The sequence below is a fragment of the Anarhichas minor genome, unplaced genomic scaffold (genome assembly GCF_050575085.1).
Source record: "Anarhichas minor isolate MPS153535 unplaced genomic scaffold, ASM5057508v1 ptg000014l, whole genome shotgun sequence".
In the NCBI taxonomy this organism is placed as follows: Eukaryota; Metazoa; Chordata; class Actinopteri; order Perciformes; family Anarhichadidae; genus Anarhichas; species Anarhichas minor.
Window position 1 is genome coordinate 11,782,477 of NW_027466460.1, and position 20,604 is coordinate 11,803,080.

Genomic DNA, 20,604 nt, shown 5'->3' on the forward strand with positions numbered 1-20,604 from the left:
TCCCGCTCTCTTCAACACACATTTACACTAACGCACACATAAACAGAGGATGCCATCGTCAGAGAAGCAGCAGCCGATTCGTCCTCCTCCGCCAGCACACGTCCGAGAGATCGGAGAGGGAGTAGCTCGCTACAACTTCAATGCCGATACTAATGTGGAGCTGTCACTGAGAAAGGTAGCCTGTTTATTGTGCGTGTGTGTGTGTGTGTCAATGAAAAGCTGCAGCAATGCAACAATTCCTCATGAAAGTATTCTAAACCGTTACATAACCTGTCAAAAGATGCAAGAAGTATCTCAAAAGAAAGAGAAAGAAGAAATCATCCAGATTCAAGCTATTGTTTATCAAATGGGCTGAAAGTAACATCGTTTTCTCTGCGATTGTCATATTTCTACAAACACAACTAAATCCATTGGACTAATTTGATGATTTTGAAGTTGATCACATGAAAGATATCTACACAGAAGTGTGAGAGGTAGTACTGTGGAGTTGTGTTTAACAGTGCTTATAGTCACAGTTAATCATGTCTATTGTGTGTGTGTGTGTGTGCAGGGTGAGAGAGTAATTGTGATAAGGCAGGTGGACCAGAACTGGTACGAGGGGAAGATCCCAGACACAGCCAAACAGGGCATCTTTCCTGTGTCATACATCGACATCGTCAAGCGCTCCCCGACCAAGAGTTCCAGCCACCATATAGACCCACATGGTTACCCTGGACACAGGACACCAAGCTCTACACCCGTCAAGGTAGGGCATCACTACAACGTTGTGACAATAGAATACAACAAACCAATAAAGAGCTTTAAATGTCCGACCAGCAATTTCAAACAAATTAGAATAAAGCATTGATTGATTCATTTACAATTTGGGGGCATTTATTTACGTTTCAGAAACAGAGTGTTGGTTAATAACAAAAATTACAAATGCCAACAAACATTTTACCTCCTCAAAAAGTAACATGTCTCCAGTTTAGTAAAATAGTTTATGTTCATATATTTAGATAAATACATCATCTGCGTAAAGGAGTACATACAGCTCTTTATTTCTGACACACACACACACAAAAAACACACTCTGTACTCTCTGTTCCACTTTTATAAATTACACTGTTCCTTCTTTTTCACTTCACCTTCATGGAGCCTCTCTACCATCTACCTCCATCCTCCGCTACTCGTGACCTCCCCTCCCGTCACCCCCCGTTGAGAAGGCTTGACCTGCAAGCTATCACCAGCGAGTGGCTGTCCCTCACTTTGGACCCTTCAGCGTCCACTCCCGCTTGCTCCCTCACAGCCACCCCCGTACCGCCTACACCACCCCCACTCCCCACTGACCTTGCACCTTTCCTAAAGGCACAGGAACCTAAGGCACCCTCACCTGCGCCATCAAAAAGAGTCTCCGCCCTGCCGCCCCAGAGATTTTCCATAACTTCTCCAGGGAGACTCACTTCAGTTGCCCTGCCTTTCTCTCAACTGCCTCTTCCTCCTCCTCCTCCTCCTCCTCCCCTGCCTCATCCCTCATTTGCCTCTCCACTGCCTGACTCTTTACTGGGGTACAACAGTGGCAAAGAAATAGCTCAAGCATCACATATTTCTAAGCCAGAGATTATGTCCTGCACAATGCCAGAGCCAATAAAGTCACCCACGCAAGTTCCTCTGCAGGACAAGTCACATGTGGAAGTAAACAAAAGCAGCAAAATCCCTGATGTTAAGCTGCAGGTGAAAGACCCGTATGACGAACTGTTGTCTATGATTCTGGAAGGTTCTACCAGCACAAACTTGTCAAGATTGTCTCCGGTAGATTCCCCAGCAGCTATGCTAACCAGTGAATCCCAGAGCAGGTTTAAGCTAAAAGCAGAGGAATCCCATCAGCCAGCTGTGAAGCCCTCAGCTGTAACTCCAACCAGCGACTCGGCTGGCGTTCGGTTAGAGGTGCAGTTTCACAAGCCTGTAACAATGGAGCCACTTGCCATTCCTTGGGGAGGGCAGTCAAAAACTCCGAGTGAGCAACCGGCCGAGCCTCAGAGACCGCCATCGGTGAAAGGAAGGGGATATACTGAGTTGTTCATTGAGGAAGACGGTGAAGCTAGAGAGGACAGAGGGGAGGATATGAAAGGTTTTAATGAGGGACTCGGGCCACAGGTAGAGCATGGTGTGAGCTTTGGGGGTAACTCTACAGGGCCCTGGAAGTTAGATGGAGGGAAATGTTTAAAATCTTAGAAGAAATGCACCCACGTTTTGCCTTCTCTTAAAAATGAGCAGTAAATACAGATTTCAGATGAATTGTTAATTTATCAATTTGTCGTGTTGCATTATCATTTACAGGCCTAGTGTTGCGTGATGTCGTTTTTTTTGCGCCTGTAAAATGTGTCGCATTAAATTGTAGGATTGTTAGCAGAAAGTAGTGTACATGCCATGGACATGCTCTTCCTACGATGACAAGTGCACTGCGTAGTAAATAGGGAGTGATCTCGAATACAGCCAGGAATAGTAGTTTTTTTCTAAAGGGACTCTGGTGCTCAGAAGAACTACCGCTTTTGTCCACAGGGACCGCCAACATCACCACAAAATATAAGTTCCTTGTAGTAACTTAAATCAAAGAAGAAACATGCATTGACTCTAAAGTCTCCAAATATCACTATTGTACAACATACTGTACACACTAAAGTAGTTTTTTTTCTTTTTCAAATCATGCATTTTTCCCTCCATGTCCTTTCTGGGGCTCAATAAATATCCTCAGCATTTACCTTCTGTGTTTCATCTTCAGAATTGATGTGTGTGTCATTACCTCCATAGGCTGATGTCTCTCCCTCCACTTTGACACGGCTTCCCCCCTCCGGTCTCCCCTCACCCTCAATACCACCACCTCTAACCTCCTTACCTCCCTCTTCCTCTTCTTCTAATTCTTCTTGTCCTCCTTCTACTTCTTCTTTTACTCCTTCTTCATCTTCTACTTCTTCTTGTACTCCTTCTTCATCTTCTACTTCTTCGTTTACTCCTTCTTCATCTTCTACTTCTTCGTTTACTCCTTCTTCATCTTCTACTTCTTCGTTTACTCCTCCTTCATCTTATACTTCTTCTTTTACTTATTTTACCCCTTTTTCATCTTCTACTTCTTCTTTCACTCCTTCATCTTCTTCTTCTTTCACTCCTTCTTCATCTTTCACTCCTTCATCTTCTACTTCTTCTTTTACTCCTTCTTCGTCTTCTTCTTTTACTCCTTCTTCATCTTCTACTTCTTCTTTTACTCCTTCTTCGTCTTCTTTCTCACGGTCACAACAGCAGCATCATAGCACCTTCCCTCCCACTCCCCCTGTCTCCCCTCGTCCCCCATCCCGTCCTCACCTCATGACATCGCCGGTACCTTCAGTCTCACCCTCTCCGCCGGTCTCACCACCTCCCCTCCCCTCCTCTCACCCTTCTCCAAAAGCCCCCTCACAGCTCTCCGTCACTCACCCCTCAAGCTCTCTCTGTCTTTCTCATCTGGTCACGTCACGCCCCGACTCAGAGTCGCCTATTCCCTTTCCCGCCCTGACTCCCCCTAAACCCGCCTCTCCTCCCCTCGCCACTCCGCGCTCTCCCCCCACTGTTCCCCATCCAGGACGTAGGTCTCCCAAGGTGAAGGTAAAGCTGGAATGTTGAGACGATGCCGTTGATTTAGATCTTGTTTGTGGTGCCAAGGATTATGAGAAGCACTCATCTGATGATACCTCTCTCTAACGATTTATGTCTTGACATTTGCTGAAGCTGAGACTATGGTTGAAGTGATTAGTCAACTAATCGATTGACAGAAAATTAACATGTTTTAAGTCGGTTTGACCGTGTTATTTATTCAGGGTAATGCTTTGATCATTTGCTGCATTTTCTCGGTTTTATGTCATTGCAAATTGTCTGACTGTAAGTGAAAAATGCACATCACAATTTACCAGATTGTATTTGTGGACCTTTTGTAAACTAAACGATTAATCAGCAGATTAACAGATATGAAAAATAGTCGTTTGTTGCAGCCGTGGCTGAGACTACGCCATGTACACTAACAAACATTGTGCACTATCGTGTATGTGATATGGTGATGATTTATCAGGGTATCCCCAGATCCTCAAAAACAAAAAAATGCATTGAATTAATTTATCCAAACATAAGACTTTAAGTGGTATAAAATGCCTTGTGAATCTTTCAAAAGTCTCTAAAGTGCTAAGACATGGGAAGTAGGATTTTATGATTTTTCTTCTGACATAATATATTGAGTGGAATTAGTCAACTTAAAAAGTCTTACATCTAACTTGCCTTATGCTGTATAACCCAAGCCCCCAGGAAGAGCGCTGGGCGTTGAAGTGGAAGTGTAATTTACGGGTCCGTCATATGATGCCAAGGGTCCCATAGGCTTACAGGTTACCATTACAGGTTACCATAGGCGTACAGTGGGAGAGAGACTTCTGTAACTCAGCGGGTATATTTATTTTAGGGAAATCAACTTCGCAGGACGAACACTTAAACAGCCCTTAAATAAATCATTAGGTCTTGAAAGTTGTAAAATGCGCAATAACCGAATCCAGAGTTCTTCTCCTTTCTCCATTCATGAGATCGAGCGGCCCGTGGTGAAAGGAAACCCTAGCGTGCTTCCTCTATGGGCCCATTCATGCAGAAGCAATGCGTAGGGTTCGGTTAACTTTATACTCTGAGTCGAGTTATTTGGCTTCATTTGCCACTAAATGACTTTGAACAGGGCCCTGCCCCCAACGCTGTATCCAGCTCTCTTTATACCTCCATGGCAGGAACCCCGGACAGCAGAGAATACTCTTAAAGTGCGTTGCTCGTGTCGGTTGACGGCGGTGTGTTTCGGAGGATGTTCTTTGCCGTTTGCATGTTGATTGGGTGATGTTTTACAGCATGTCATTAGCCTTTGTGCTTGTGCATTCAGCTCATAGTGAAGGCTGCTGACTCGTTCACTGTTGAAGATTACCGGTGTGTTGCTTCTGGTCTTTCTGCCTGTGAAGCAGGATCCAGTCGTTGGTGGTAAACCTCCCCGTAGCCCCATCTTGTCCCGGAGGTCCTATCTGTCCCACATTAGAGGTCGAAGGGTAGGGGGGCATGTCTTCATTCAACCATGCTCTTACTGTACTCTTGTCTCTGTGCAGGAAGGACATCTTTAGAAACATCCGCATCATTCACGACTGACCACAACACATACATACTAAAGTGTGCTGTTTTTCAAATACAGTGTAATTTTCCTTTTTAAGAAAGGATGAATTGTAGTGTTTTCTGCCGTGAGTGTTTGTGGTCACACCTCTGGGGATAAAATTACAGCTTATTCATCATCAGCGACAACCTGAGACAAGTCTCTCCGTTTAACATCTTCACACCCGATACAAAAAGCCTTTCAAATGCAAGATTTTGACTTTCTGTCTGTTTCTGTCTCTCTCACAGCGATTGGTACAGGATGCACTCCATGGTGGAGGAGATCCGTAAGTTCTTCTTCTAACTATTCCACTGGTTTGCTGTTACGCAAGAAAAAAAATACATCTCTTGTATGTATCTATATTTATATATCTCGTGCTAAACTGATATACATGTGTGCAGTAATTGTAATCAAGGAATACTTGTTGAACCATGTCAAGTGTAAGTTTTTACATTTGCTTTATTGGTATAACGTTTTAAACACAAACAGAAAAAAAAGGTTGTGATAGTACGCACAACAGAAAAAAAGTGACATTACTCAATACTGCAGAATAGCATGAGCGTCAGTTCACCATCAGTGTTCCTAACACAGGTACCAGGCCGTGTACAACTACCTGCCTCGCAACGAGGACGAGCTGGAGCTGAAGGAGGGCGACGTTGTAGACGTGATGGAGAAGTGTGACGATGGCTGGTTTGTTGGTAAGAGGAGGAGAACACAGGGTTGTTGTTGTCTATTAGGCACGCAGTTATGATACTAGATGAATATATCGGACAGATCAGCTGGGCAACAAATGTACACCATGAACAGCTGGTCGAACAGAAGCTGTTACCGTCTACACAGGGTTCGTGGTCTGGAGTCCACTAGATGGCGCTGTGATCCCATCACATATTCAGAACTTCAACATTATCCTTCACAGCTGAGCAGGTCTGATAGCCCTGAGAATGTGTTTGTTAATCTGAAAAAACTCCTAAAATGTTGTCATGTGACTGAGTTTGATCTCCAGCTCTGGTGGGTTTCCAGACTGCAGTGAGCTGTAATAATATTAGTGTTAGCTACTGCCAAGTTTCAAGCACTGACGATCTCATTTTACTGCTCTTTGTTTTTGAAGGGACCTCTCGACAGAGCAAGTTGTTTGGAACCTTCCCAGGAAACTACGTGAAGCAGCTATAATGATGATTCCAGACCCCACCCCGCCCCTGGCTCCGCCCCTTTCTGTGACAACTTCTTCGCCCACAGCACAGCACCCGCAGGACGCCACCTCCCAGAGACCTGTCGCACATTGATGTGTTTGCGTGCATGTGTGGCCTCGTCAGCTTCACACAGACACAACCTTTAGCTCTAACTAGCCATCTTTAATGGAAGACTTCTTTAAAAAAAAATAATGTCGGTTTTTTTTTTTATCTTATCTTTTTATCCTTATTTTTCTATCATGGAGAACCCAAACTTTGTGCTCCAGTCAGCGACCTTTTAACTTTTGACTGTGATGGAAGCATATGGAAGGAACTTTGCGAACAGTCAGTGTTAGACAACAGGGCACCGCTGTGATGCTTCTCTTTCTGTTAAAAGGGCAGTGAGATCACCACCATCACCTCTTTTTATTGTTTTTTTTTATTTGTCTTCAGTTTGTTTCAAACTAAAAAAAACACTTGTTACATTTCATTTCAGTGTTCAATTACAAATATCCCCAAAGACATTCAGTGCAGAGAGTGTTTGTAGAAACAGTGTTCTGTCAGCAGGTCTGTTGCATACCAGCTGTGTTGAAGGGATTGCAGCCGGTATTTCAGGTAAAAGGATGTGAAGTCCCAAACGTACATGTGGAAAAAGACTTTGCATGTATCGATGTTATGTGTCGCCCAATATATTGATCGGATGATAAGAATTTGGGGATATGAAAGACGATCATTATTCATTATCAAGCAATCGTTTCAAATATTTCAAATATTCAATAATGTGGAAGCGTGAAAAAGTATCATTGATTCCTGCACTTGCTGTCTGAACCTGATCTAATAGCTTTAAATTATAAGATTAGGAAACAAAAATATCTTCAGCCTGTTGGTTCTTCATCTTCACACTAGGATTGATGCACTTTAACGAAACTTTTAACACAATTTAGTGTTTGTTTTATCTCAAATTTCACTTCAGATTGTACACAGTTAGGTGTTATGACTGTGGACGTGACCAGCACTTCCGATGTATTGGTCACGTTTAAAAAGCGTGTGCAAAGAGGTTACCGACCTTTTAGGTATTATATTTATTAGAGGACAAGTGCTGGTCGAACTGTGTTATAAGACGATTTTAGAAAGGACGGAACAACACGACGCTTTTCTAACATCCCGCGTGTTATTTTATTGTGTCGAGTGTCATTGTCCAGATGGGTGCTGAGTGACAAACAACACAATAGTTCATGGGCTGTAATGGTGCCAGGTGTCATAATGTTTTATGTTGAGTTATTTAAGTCACATGCAGGAAGGGATGACATTTGATCAAACACTTGAGTCATGTAACTGCAGTTTTTCCACGAGACTTTGGTGGTATCTTTGAAAACCTGCTGTCAGACTGAGTGCTTCACTGTTTCATGTTCTATACCATTTGGAATTATCGGCCCTTTTAGCTTGTCATGCTCAGTGAATATGATTAATGTGTTTTTATTTTTCTCATTGTATGCGTTTCACATAGGATGGACACTGACAACAAAACAATTGTTAAAGCACCTTAAGATATATTTTGTTTTATCATTCACCGTCCTTCACGTCACCCCGTCGTCCACGATTTCAGTTGGTGTGAGGACACTGTGTGTGTGTGTGAGTGTGTTTTTGTAAGCTTTTTGTATGAGAGCTGTAAAATGGCCAACATCCACTTGCTTTATAAAGTCAGCTTTTTCTCACCCACCATCATATTTGGTTTCCTCTCCTTTCTTCACATTCTTCATCAGTGGTGCTAATTTCCACATTGTCAAAGTTATTATTGTAGCCAGGCATGTAGGCCTTTTTTTTCCTCCCTCCAGTTCTTCGTTGTTTTAAAAGCCAGTGACATATTTAAACTGAAGTTACTGTAGTTAGTGAGTAGAGTTGGTGATCGCTGCCTTACATCCAACTCAATTATTTACTAGCCATGTATATGTAAACCTCTTCTGTGATGCAAAAACTTTAATTTATGCATATATAGTGTAGAAAACGTCAGGAACGTGTGCACAGAATGATCACAAACTACAGTGTTGAAACTTACAGCAATCCTCTGGTCTGCCTTTGATACAACATGAAGAACAGATTTGGATTGAAGACATGAATTTGACTCCTGCTATGTTTATACATGTAATGAAAATGTTAATCTTATATGTTATTGGTGTTAATATCAAATTCGATGCACACACTTGGACCTAAGTATTTCTACAATATCTTAGCATTTCTTGGATGATTTTATGGGGGCTGTATTGCTAATAAAATCCAGCTCGTAGATGAAATATTTCCAATGATTTTGTCCTTTCAGCTTAAACAGGAAGACAACTTCAATCGTTGATGACTGAAAAGTAAAATCTCATCTGTGGTGTTTAAAGGTACGATTCAGAGATCTCAACCCCTTTCCTAGAATTTTATTTTAAGCATGGAGGTGACGTTATACACGTCTAAATTCTCTCACAGTTCCACACATGGACTGTTGGTGGCAGTGGTGTGCAATAAGAGAACAACTGTGATTACCTCAAACTCCAAAGGGTTGCAGGTTATATTTTAAAATCTATCTAAATCCTTGTTATTATTTATTATTTATTATTATTATAATAGAGGGCTCGTCATTTTCTCAACGGCTTGGCACTGCAGTTTTTAGCAAAATTACTCAAACAAGAGTAAATAGTGTTTGCTTTTGTGTCTGCTTTTGTTGCAGGTGAGAATTAAGAGAGATTAAGTGTAAAAAGGGAAACTCTTAACATGTCTGCAAAGAGAGAGAGAGAAAGTTTGAGTATGCTTCACCATCAACTTCCCTTATTTGTCAAGGAGTTACATCATCATGGTCACTGCAGAAACAAACCATGAATCTGGTCCACTTCAAAACGCATGCATAGAATGACGCTTTACGCAGCTGATGGATTTTGTGGTGTGATTCTTAATTTGCACAACTGTTTTAACTGGCACTTTGATTCAGTTACATGATGGAAAAACTCAGAGCGAAAGCCTATCGGTGTTGATACAGCCTCGCTCACACTTTGTTGACAATTTGGCAAAGAGAAAAGATCTCCTCAGCTGGCAGGAATAAAACACTGTGATCATAAACAAAGAGCAGAGTAAATAAGGTTTTTGTAGACGAGAGGAAATCTTTTGAGAGATGAAAAATAACTCATTTTAACGGTCAACACAAAGAGAGACGATGTGTTGAAAACGGTGTTGAAACTGGATTGTTGACAAGCTCAGGGGTGAGAGTCCTGGGTCCCATCCAGATCAATAGTGGCTGGAATGTGCCTGTGGGACCTCCAGGGCCTCACAGTGGAGCTGCGCCTCCAGACCAAATAAGGACAGGAGCAGCAAGACTCGTCAACCAGAGAGAGAGAGGAGGCCAGCCAGACTGTGAGCTGGTTTACATCCTCACTCTGTCTACAAGTGTCCATGTAGGTATTCGCAGACCGTGAGCCAAAACTGGATTTGTTTAGGACGACTGAAGCCTGTGTAGCACCTGATTTATCAGGCAAAATATTGCTTTCTATTTTGAGAGAGAAGTAGTAACAGAGAAAAGAAGAACTAAGAAAAAGTGCTCAACAGATACAAGAAGACCGTCAAGCAAGTGCTGGTAGAACAGTCTGGGGGTCAGTTCCCAAAATCTGACCAATTACTTCCCTTCTGGGGTGGGGTCTGTCCATTCTCCTCCCCCTGCACCCACCCACATGGGTTCAAAATCTGCATCACTTTGATATCCCTCTGCTCTTTAACTTGGTTCCCCCTCTGCGTGCAGTTTACTGTCAGTGCTGTTGTTCTCCAACAGAGCGGGGAGACATTAAAGGGTCATGCCACTCAAAGTCGTGTTGGTCGGTCCGGCCCCCTGGGGGTTTCGCCTGACAGGAGGAAAGGACTTCAACCAGCCCCTGACCATCTCCAGGGTGAGTGAGTGATAGGTCTCCATTAATAATAACTTGACAAAAAGAAAAAACCTTTCCACAGCTTTTACCAGTCTTCACTGTTGGTTGATCATTTGATTATCAAGGATTTGACAATGTTTCTACTGTCAGCAGCCAAGTGTCTAAAATGTGAATGTGCTTTAATCCTTTGGTGGTCCAGTGTTCAGGAGTCAGTGTTGCCAATAGCTTCAACATTGCGTGTCCAGGAGGGTTGGTTCTAGAGCTGGTGTGGGGCTTGCACCTGTGCCACAGTAAATGCAAGAGGCTTAGATACAAATAGCAACTTACATTGTACTCTGACATGTGCGCACACCCACACACACACACACACTCATCGAGTGGATTTCAGACTGGAGTATAAAGGAGCGCAGTGTGCTCATCAATTCTAACAAGAAAACTGATGAAAAACATGGAAGAAAAAGAAAGGTAGAGTCCTCCAGATGTAGAAAATCTTTATTTGTTTAAATCCTCAACGCATTCGTGAGCTGAGTCAATAAATAGAAAAATGAATTTGTTAGAGAAGATGAGCAGAGTGTCACATATGCGTCACTATATGTCTAGTATGACGGTGCAGCTGTTCAAAAGCTTGCAGACAGCCAGTCAGCTTGAGGTCAAAACGCAGCATCACGCAGCTCGTCATTATTGTAGACTGACGGCACAGGCAGAGCTGGGAGATGACAGATTACATGTGTAAAACTAAACGGGACTGGAATTCATGAGAGAGAACTCATAGTGACCAAGTTACAGACACTTCGGATGGTCAAATGATCTATCACAAAGGACAGATGCGTCCATGGCTGTCGATTCAGATGGAAATTTGCTTCATCTGTTGATGAAATGATGATTTCCTGAAACTAATGTGGTATTTCCTGTTTAAACAAATTACCACCAAGTAACTGAATCACATGAAAAAAAAACAGACGGTAACTGATAAAAACTTATCCCATTGAAAGGAGTAGTTTAGTAAAGTTTGCCTTTTCTTGGTGAGAGTTATACGTGAGACGATCAATACCGCTTTGATGTACGAGGGTGAAATATGTAGACGATTAGCCTAGCTTAGCACAAAGACTGTCGGCAAAGGGAAACCGCTTATTCTGTCCAAAGACAACAAATCAGCACCTTTTAAAGCTCACTAATTCACACTATTAATTGAAGAAAAGGAAGGGGATCAATTAATAATTAGAGAAAAACAAAAATATATATATGAACAGTGGTGTGTTAATCAGCAGTCAGGCTTTGAGTGCTGTATCCCCGATGTCACACAGGATCAGATGTGAGGAGACCCAGTAATCCCGCTCTCTGTTGGGGTTATGTGTGTCTATATTTAGGGGAAGACCTCAGGAACTAGTGACTAAAAGCATATGTCTCTAAACCACTGGCTCCATCCAATAACCCCACAGCTGTTGTGTTAGTCGACACTGTGATGAAAGGGATGGACGAGGAAGGAGAGGAATCTGGGAGGGTAAACGATATGTGAGGAGTAACACAAGAAGCAATGTGGGGAAATGCACTTGTAAGGGAGATATTCAGTAAAGACAAAAAAAGTGAAAAGCTCTGATATACCTGACTAAACATCTCACCAATACAGGCGCTGAACTCTCAGGCTTTATTTAAACACAAATGTCTCCCTTCACTGCCTTTTTTGGTCAAGGAACATCCTCCTCTTTATGACCGGCCGGTGTTCCCAGCTGGTCGAGGAAAGTAAACACAAGCGATAATCATCTTTTCCCTCAGCAGACAGCGGCCTTAAAGGGGCACGGTGCCGAATTTAATCATTTACACGTCATTTTATTTTTTTAATTTCATGTCATGAGCCTGTGGAAACAGTTGTATACTGTCTTCTGTGGCTCTGAAGGAGCGAGTCTGAGAAAATAACCCCGGTGACGTCATCACAGTTATTTTAGCTTGAGCGTGGAGACTATACATTTTTAACAATAAAGGTCTTTGTACGCTGGGAGCGTGACAAATTTACTCCCCCCAAGACAATCCTGATTGGTTTAAAGAAATACAATCTAACCACAGTGTTTTATTTCCCTATAGAAGAAAGATAATGTGTGGAGCCAGACAGCTCTTTAGCCTCTGTTGTATCGATTTTGTCTGTTCTTTTTCTAATCTGTCTCCTGCAAGTTTCCCAACTTTAAAGTTGTATTAACTTTTTAACTCTATCTTTTATTTTTATTTTTATTTTTTGCCAGTTGTGGGCAGCGCTACAAGCTCTAAACACAGTGTTAGAAAATGGTTGCCTATGAACACATCCAGCAAATACAGAGAAACGTTATCATTCATTTGGACTTGTGTGTCAGTCCGATCTCCTTTTAGCTTTGCTTTAGTCTCCGCCAAACTCCTGAGGGAAATATCTGGCTCTTTAGCAGCTAAATGTTCAGCAGCTAGTCGCTAAAACTGTTTGGCTGCAGAGTCAAGTGATAAGAGTTCTTAATTAGTTTGTCACTAACAGTGACCCCTTTTTACTTTACAGTCATTCGATCTAGTGTTGATGAATGCAGCTTTAAATACAGTACTAGCTTGAATACTGTATATGCTCCAACACAGCAAACATTGTGACCTGCCAGATTAGTTTCCCTAGTGCTGTTCTTATTCATGGATAGCTTATTATTGAAACTGGATTCTCTCTTTCCTTTTTGAATCCCTCACTTCATTCCTTCTTTGCATGTTTTGCTTAAACTACATATACCTACATTTCTATATTGTACTCAAGTATCTTGAGTAACAGAACAGAATTGGGTTTTATCTTGTTTCTTCTTCAGCTTTTGGGATTTTCATGCGAGCAGATCAGTTGAAGAAGGAAGGACAGATGGGGAGAAAAGGAAATAAAAGGGGGAGAACAGGCAAAAGAAGAAGAAGAAAAGAGACAGAAAGAAAAAAGGAAAAGATGGCAGAAATTCAAACAAAGACAAATGTTTTGACGTGACAAGTGAGCTGCGTGTAAACGAAAGAATCCAATAAAAAGCATAGTCGTCCACAGATTCAGGTAGCAGACATCCGAGCAGTAAAACATATTGTGAGACAGCAGCCCTTCAACAAATGCTCCACTGTAAATCACTGCTCCCTCTTTGGCCGCATGAGCCATCCCCTCAGCACTTTCATCCACAGTTATTTATAGGCAGATGACCTAATTCAAGTTTCAATGCAACATCCCAGCTATAACCCGTAATGCAATATGGCTGAGCATAGGTCATGGCCTGTATAGTGTAAGTGCGGGAATGTTCAGTTGGGTTTGAAGTTGCCTCCTAAGGTATTTTTCTGTGACCCTGGTTGCTCTCCGAGAGTTCTTATTAATCTTGGTCACTTCCTGGCCAGCGGAATACATATTCCATCTGGATGCTGTCACTTAAGCAGCGCATGTTGACTTTATCTCCATGACAAGGGACGAGCAGTTTACACGCATGCATACCAACCAGCTCGATCTGCATCTCAGGGAGCAACTAGTGTTTGGCAGAGTGCATGTGGTGGAAAAAAAATGGCCGATTTAGGTCATGAACGGTTTCCTGTTATGAGTTTGACTGAATAGCTGGGCTTCTTAGTGGGGTCTGTGTTTTGTATTTCGCAGGAGTATTTAGGCCAGGTGAGGCTCTCTGATCCCAGCAGGGGAACATGAACAAGGGGCCTTCCAGTTGAGTTGTGCATTAAGAGATGAAGTGCCAGTGATGGAGAACAGACCATAGCTTTGCACAATGCTGCCCTACCCGTACATACAGGACCGTTTGAATGGGATTTATGGAGGCAGAGGGTTTTTTTTCTCTGGGATTCACTCTAATATCAGTAAGAACAGTCCAACCTCTTATGAATTCACATACCTGTAATATGGAAGGGTTAATCAATTGAAAAATAGAATGGAAGAAGAACTTAACAATAGGGTTTTTCCAGAGCCCCAGATTGAATTATACAGGATTAAACAGGAAAAAGCTTTTAAAACACAGATTAAATGCTGCACAGTTACAGCAATGTTTTTTTCAAGGCCTTAAACTAATGTAAAAAAGGGGGGAGGATTAATTAGCATAGGAATAAAAAAATACAATTAAATACAATTAAATTTAAAAAAATAAAAAAATAAATAGAAATAGAAATAAAAATAATTTATTTTTTATTTGATTTATTTCTGTTATTCTTTTCTTCTACCCACTTCCAGATCACCCCCGGCAGTAAGGCCGCCGTAGCCAACTTGTGTGCCGGTGACGTCGTCCTGGCCATCGAGGGATTCCCAGCCACAGACATGCTGCACAGCGAAGCCCAGAACAAGATAAAAGAGTCGACCCATCAGCTCGGTCTTACTGTTGAAAGGTTATATGCAGCAACAAAAAAGCATGCACACAAACAGGTGGTGGACACAGTAGAGGCAACACCTGCTCAGTATAATGGAATGTAATACATTAACCTTGCAATATCTGTTTTTAAAATTCCGTAATACATGCTGATACTGTGCAGCAGTGGTTCCCAACCTTTTTTGGCTCCTAACGAAGGTTACAAAACTGTAGCCCCAGTTTCTATTTGCACAGGCCGAGCCCTCTACTGGACTTTATGGGTAATACTCTCCTCCAAGCAGGAGCACGTGTCTGGAGCCCCCCCTCCCCCTTGGGTAAAGTGTTCTGCCTGTGCTTATAGAACTAGAGTTACAGTATCGTGACCCTCGCTCTAACTCACACAGGCTCTCTACTGGACTCTATGGGTACAGTTGGCGTACCCATAGAGTACCCATAGTTTGGAGGTGTGATGAGTCAACATTGTCCAGTAATGAAAGTCAGAGAAAAATAAGCATAATTCTATATGCCTGTTAATCATCTCACGACCCGTCAGATTGATCTTTTCATCCCTCTGTGTTGTTGCCGAGTGTGGACAACTTACTGATCTTCATATTACTGTGTTCTATTGTTAGAATGCGAGAATTACTTCTTAGTCTTTTTTGTACCAACAGGAAATGATACAAGAAGTGTGCCGACATCGGTCAAATGGCTGTTATAGAGAACTTGTGTTTCTGGAGCTTTACCTCTATACCATCTGAATTTAGTTTGAATCTTTTCCAGCTGTGAGCACCTTACACCTTTCTTTTGTGGGTTGCATTATGGGGCAGTAGTATCCAACAGCACATTCAGCAATCTGGTGAATTTGAACTCTGCCTTAATTGTGTCACTTTAAACTCAAACCACACTTCAAAAAGTTTAAATAGTTTCCCATGGTATGACCAACATGTGAGCAGATGTTTAAAGCTCGGTTTTGATATTTTCTAGGTCGGGATTATAGACAACTCACACACACACTCACAGACTCATAAACAAAGTAATTCAACAGCCGTTAGTAATGTTGTGGTGACCTTCTGACCAGAATCTGTTTTTATAATTTCCAGGAATGAATCGAGACTGTGGACACCACGTGTTGTGGAGGACGGCAAAGCTCACCCATATAAAATGAACTTAGAAGCAGAACAGCAGGTTTGCAAGAGAGTTGGAGAAATGACCTCACATTTCTTAAAGATTATAGTTTTGATTCACATCATCATCCCATAGTTGTCTCGATAATGACCTTGCTTCCTTCTCCTCCCAACAGGAATACAAACCTATTGGCACGGGTCACAACCGGAAAGCTCAGCCGTTTGTTGCGGCAGCGAACATCGATGACACGCATCAGGTGGTCAGTTCAGCCTACAACACCCCGATAGGCCTCTACTCCTCAGGCAACATCCAGGACGCCATGGAGGGCCAGATCCGAGGCCTGGCTCTACCCAAGCCTGAGAGGTGATGGTTCTCACTCGATCTGCAGCTTAAACATGGCAGTCAGACTCTTTCAAAGCCCTGCATCAATATTTTAAAAAGGCAAAACAGTCTGTCATTTTGACATATATGTGAGAGAGTCAGCCGGCTCTAATGTCCTAATGAATAACATTTACATCACATCCATCCAGTGACTGACAATTCTGAATAAGACATCAAAGCTAAGTCATGTCAGCCAATACAATACAGACTCTACATCACCCTGATTTCATTGTAAAGCATTTACAACCAGAACCAACCAACTAGAGATAATTATTATTTAATAGCACACAATAAGAAAAAAAAAATTTCTTACTCATCCCACATTCAGTCTCTAAACTTTTTTTCTCCTTTTGAGTTTGACTCACCGTGTTGAAGCTCTGTAATCTCCAGCTGGTTGTTCTCACCTGATGCAGTTAAGATTGCAATGCATCATTTCTGCCACTAGCGTGAATCCCTCTTAATAAAACGGACTCAGTGCGGTCTGGGAACAAGACGTTGAACTTGTCACTGTCGTAGCATATTGCCCTAAGCAGTGCTGTGTCATAGAAAGTAGCGGTGGAGGAAGTATATCTACTCAAGTACCTGCACTTCCATTTTATGCAACTTTACACTTCTAGTCACAGTGGAATTTGTTTTACTTTTACTCCACTACATTTGTCTGACAGTTTATGTTATTAGTTGTTGTTTTTTCAGATTTTTCATTAGTTTAGTTTATTTTGCACAATTAAAAAAAAACATAACAAAGAGAAATAATATCGCAGTGCAGGAAGTGGCAGAAAACGCACTGGGCTTGATGGAAGCCTCTACCTATATATATATAATATCATAATTTCACAATATTATAGAGAGCACAAAATGAATATACATAATTTATGACTACGTAATATTGATGACAACATATTTTAACAAGATATGATGTATAATAACAACATAGGATCGGAATACTTTCACAATTGAATGGTTGAGTGTGCATTTGTGTGCATCCTGACCAGGTAGTGTGTGTGTGTGTGTGTGTGTGTGTGTGTGTGTGTGTGTGTGTGTGTGTGTGTGTGTGTGTGTGTGTGTGTGTGTGTGTGTGTGTGTGTGTGTGTGTGTGTGTGTGTGTGTGTGTGTGTGTGTGTGTGTGTGTGTGTGTGTGCGCGCGCTCAGTCCCAGAACTTTGGCTAGCATCGAGGACTCTGACGTGTACCAGATGTTACAGAGAGACCAGGAGGAGCCCCAGGAGCCTCGGCAGTCTGGCTCGTTCCGAGCCCTGCAGGACTTTATTGACAGTGATGGTGAGCTCTTAATTTTTCTCAGACTATTACTTTCACAAGATAAAAACATCTCACAGGTTGAAATGATTCCAGGTACAGACAAATATTTTTATTTTTACTGAAGCCAAAAAGACGCCTCACAATGGAAACACTAAGATGTTTTACAGGCCACAGAAACCTATTTTCTAAATGAGCTTTTTATTATGAGTTATGGGGTTCTGCATGGACACAATATTTTCTGCCAAAGTTAGAACATTTTGGTTCTTTCACATTAGAGATTTTTGTATTTCCTTTTTCTCTGATTATTTTACTCACTGGTTTGAAGTGGACGAGGCTCAGCTGGAAAAAAAGATGCAATCACATACCTGATAAACAATAGCTAAAGATCTTTCTTTTTTACATTACTACTTGTTTATTCACGAGTATTTAACTTTAAAACGAAATACTTAAAATGTGAAGCAACATTTTCAGGGTATTTTGCATTGCTACTGCAATTTTCTCTTCGACGCAGTTCTTTTTGGGGGTTTTAGGAATGTCATTGTTGCCGTGTAGAAGGATTCAGTTCAGAGTGATGAGGGCTGGAGCACATAATTGCTGTTAGAGCTATTTCATAAGCAGCAGCAAATGTTTTTGATTTCTTACGGCTTACTTTTCTCAAAAGCGATTTATATTTGTACCTCCCGTACAAACATCAAGACCATTTTTGCCCAAAGACCACATGTGGACAAGAGGAGGCAGGGATTGAACCGACAACCGTACAAACAACCGGCTGTAACTCCTACGCAGTTGAATTTACTGAACCACATTGCTCATTTGATGACCTTCTAATTGTAGCATAAAGAATTATAAGCATTACATTTTTTGAGGCTACGGGGAACAAAGATGAAGATAACACTGTTGTTTAAATAGTTTATGCAATATTTTGACCCTGTATGACTCATAACATACACAGTATGCTACACATTATATAATTAAGGTGTGTTCGCCATATTCAAGTAGTTTAGTGTAGCTATGCTGCATTACAAAAGCACTCCTCCATGTGTGTCCTCTGTTAATTGAGCTGTAAAAATGCATCCTGATAGCATTGAAGTTATGAAATATGCTTATACCTGATAAGTGTCCCTGCCTCAATTCTCTTGAGTGTTTTGTTTGTGTGTATGTGCTCCCGCATAAGCACAGGCTTGTTTTGATGCATGGTCTCTCTCCCATGTGGGCAGGCACTCGTCCCATTGTGACCAGGACAGTAAAAGCCCCGACAAACAAACCAACTACGCCCACAGGAAACCTGCAGAAGCTGCCCGTCTGCGACAAGTGTGGGAATGGGATTGTGTGAGTTGTTTGTATTGCAGGGCTGTTGCACAGAATTGAACTGTTATGCACATGTAACATACATCTTAACATGATATGCCTTTATGCAAATACATTGTTCAACAAATTGTTATATACGATATATTTATGTTTTACTCTGTAATCAAGTATTCATGTTTGAACACCAGTTATAGATGCTTCATAGGAGGAGTTATTATGGTTGACTAAAAACTGTATTAAATACTGTAAAAGTGTCCTTACACACCTTATACGTTCATTAGGTTGTTATAATAGGGGAGTTAAAGTAACGAGTTACCGTAATAGCTTCGTATGTAGCTACATAGCTAATTCAGTCTCAACGAGTTTAACAAATCAGGTTCTTCTTTACCTTCCTTAAGACCAACTTAAGACCACTGTATGTTGAATTTATTATTTATTATTTATTACAAGATCGTTATTATTATGATGTGGGTTTTTGTCCGTTGAATATGTTGGTGCAGTCTCAGTGTTGCTTTCAAGTTATTCTTGTCAGTGACCAGTTTAGGGAGGGTGTATTTATACTATACTATACTGGCTTTACTATTGTACTACTGTACTTCACACATACCCTATTATTTTCTTTTGACATCTCCCTCTTTGTCTTTTATGCTACAGCGGGACGGTGGTCAAAGCACGAGACAAATATCGTCACCCCGGTTGCTTTGTGTGCTCCGACTGTGACGTCAACCTCAAACAGAAGGGCTATTTCTTCGTGGAGGAGCAGCTGTACTGTGAGACTCACGCTCGCGCTAGAATGAGACCACCAGAGGGACACGACCTCATCACAACTTTCCCTTCTGCATAGATTCACGGCAAACAGACACACATACAAACAGACACTTCTGTGTCCTACATCTGTTTTGTGTGTTTATCTGCACTTGTTTATCTGATGTTGTCTGTGTGCAATGATATATCGATAAGAATACACTTTACTCCCTGATCTTTACAGCAAGATGTTTTCTCTGTGTAGGAACATGTCACAGTTGAACAGCCTGGTTGTTTAGCAGCAGTGACTACAAAACACACTGAGACTTGCCTCTTTCATTTTGCCAGTTTCTTATAATTCAATGTCTTTGCAATAAAGACCTTTTGCTCATACTGACTTATAGGTGGCCTCTGTATGTGAAGTCTTAAGAAGAAAAGCACCACCTGTAGAAAACAGAAAACAGCCTTTATATGGCAATCTATTCAGAAATAGCCTTTGCCGAAACAAAGCAGAATAACCCAGCCGCTGCTCTCGCCGCCAGAGACACAGTGGGGGGGAACCACACACTGACCATGGGGAAACACAGTTTGCTCACCATTACTCTTTTGGACGTTGTGTTTGGGTATCGGCTAACAGCTAACAGAACTACACACACAGCTGACTGCATCGCTGCCGCTCAGCTGCTGCTCTGCGGCCAGAGATGCAGTTATTCTGGGCCCTCTTATTGGGCATCAAACACAGGTTTACGCTGATATTGTCAAAGAAAATTGACTTGAAGCCTGAATAGACTCTTCAGTTTGTGGTTATGCCAAAGCATTCTATTCCACGCTCGAGTAGAATGGAGCCATCGTTAATGTTATTTTGTTACTAATGCTCAAAATGTCGGCTGCAAAAAAGGCCTTTTGGAACCGATTAGAGCTGACAGCCGCTGCTCCTACGAGTGTAACTTTAAAAATACACCTTTCAAGCCTATAAGCGAAGATTATTTAGAAAAAAGAAAATTCCAAATAACAACAAAGAGCACTTTAGCTGTCCCTCATTCTTTGGTACTTGTTGTCATTTGCCTTTTCCCAATTCATTTTAACTGAATGTCCCAATTCCCGTCGATTGGAGGGTTATTCAGATCACCTGTTGTGCAGGGGGTGAGGACTGGCTCCTAATTAAGAATTGAGAGCAGCTTTGTGCATTTCACCTCTTGGCCAATCAGGGTGTTACAACGCCCTTTCTTTAGGGCTTAAGAGAGGTGGGGAACTGCA

At 41.8% G+C, this 20,604-nt stretch overlaps 2 protein-coding genes across 2 annotated transcripts in view; both read left to right on the plus strand.

The window, feature by feature from the left end:
* Positions 1 to 8,067, plus strand: part of sorbs2a (sorbin and SH3 domain containing 2a) — a 44,876-nt gene extending 36,809 nt beyond the window's left edge. Inside the window, exons 21-26 of the mRNA XM_076091488.1 lie at positions 47 to 175; positions 551 to 745; positions 1,138 to 1,713; positions 5,422 to 5,459; positions 5,765 to 5,871; positions 6,282 to 8,067. Coding sequence (XP_075947603.1) covers positions 47 to 175; positions 551 to 745; positions 1,138 to 1,713; positions 5,422 to 5,459; positions 5,765 to 5,871; positions 6,282 to 6,343 — 1,107 coding nt within the window. The 3' untranslated portion in view covers positions 6,344 to 8,067. The remainder of the gene's footprint in view (positions 1 to 46; positions 176 to 550; positions 746 to 1,137; positions 1,714 to 5,421; positions 5,460 to 5,764; positions 5,872 to 6,281) is intronic.
* Positions 8,068 to 10,163: 2,096 nt separating this feature from the next.
* On the plus strand, positions 10,164 to 19,447 carry LOC142949698 (PDZ and LIM domain protein 3-like). The gene is made up of 7 exons (XM_076091501.1): positions 10,164 to 10,256; positions 14,422 to 14,573; positions 15,634 to 15,718; positions 15,834 to 16,021; positions 17,189 to 17,316; positions 18,513 to 18,624; positions 19,258 to 19,447. Exons 1-7 carry the CDS (start codon positions 10,164 to 10,166, stop codon positions 19,445 to 19,447), a joined length of 948 nt encoding a protein of 315 aa, XP_075947616.1.
* The last annotated feature ends 1,157 nt before the right edge of the window (positions 19,448 to 20,604 follow it).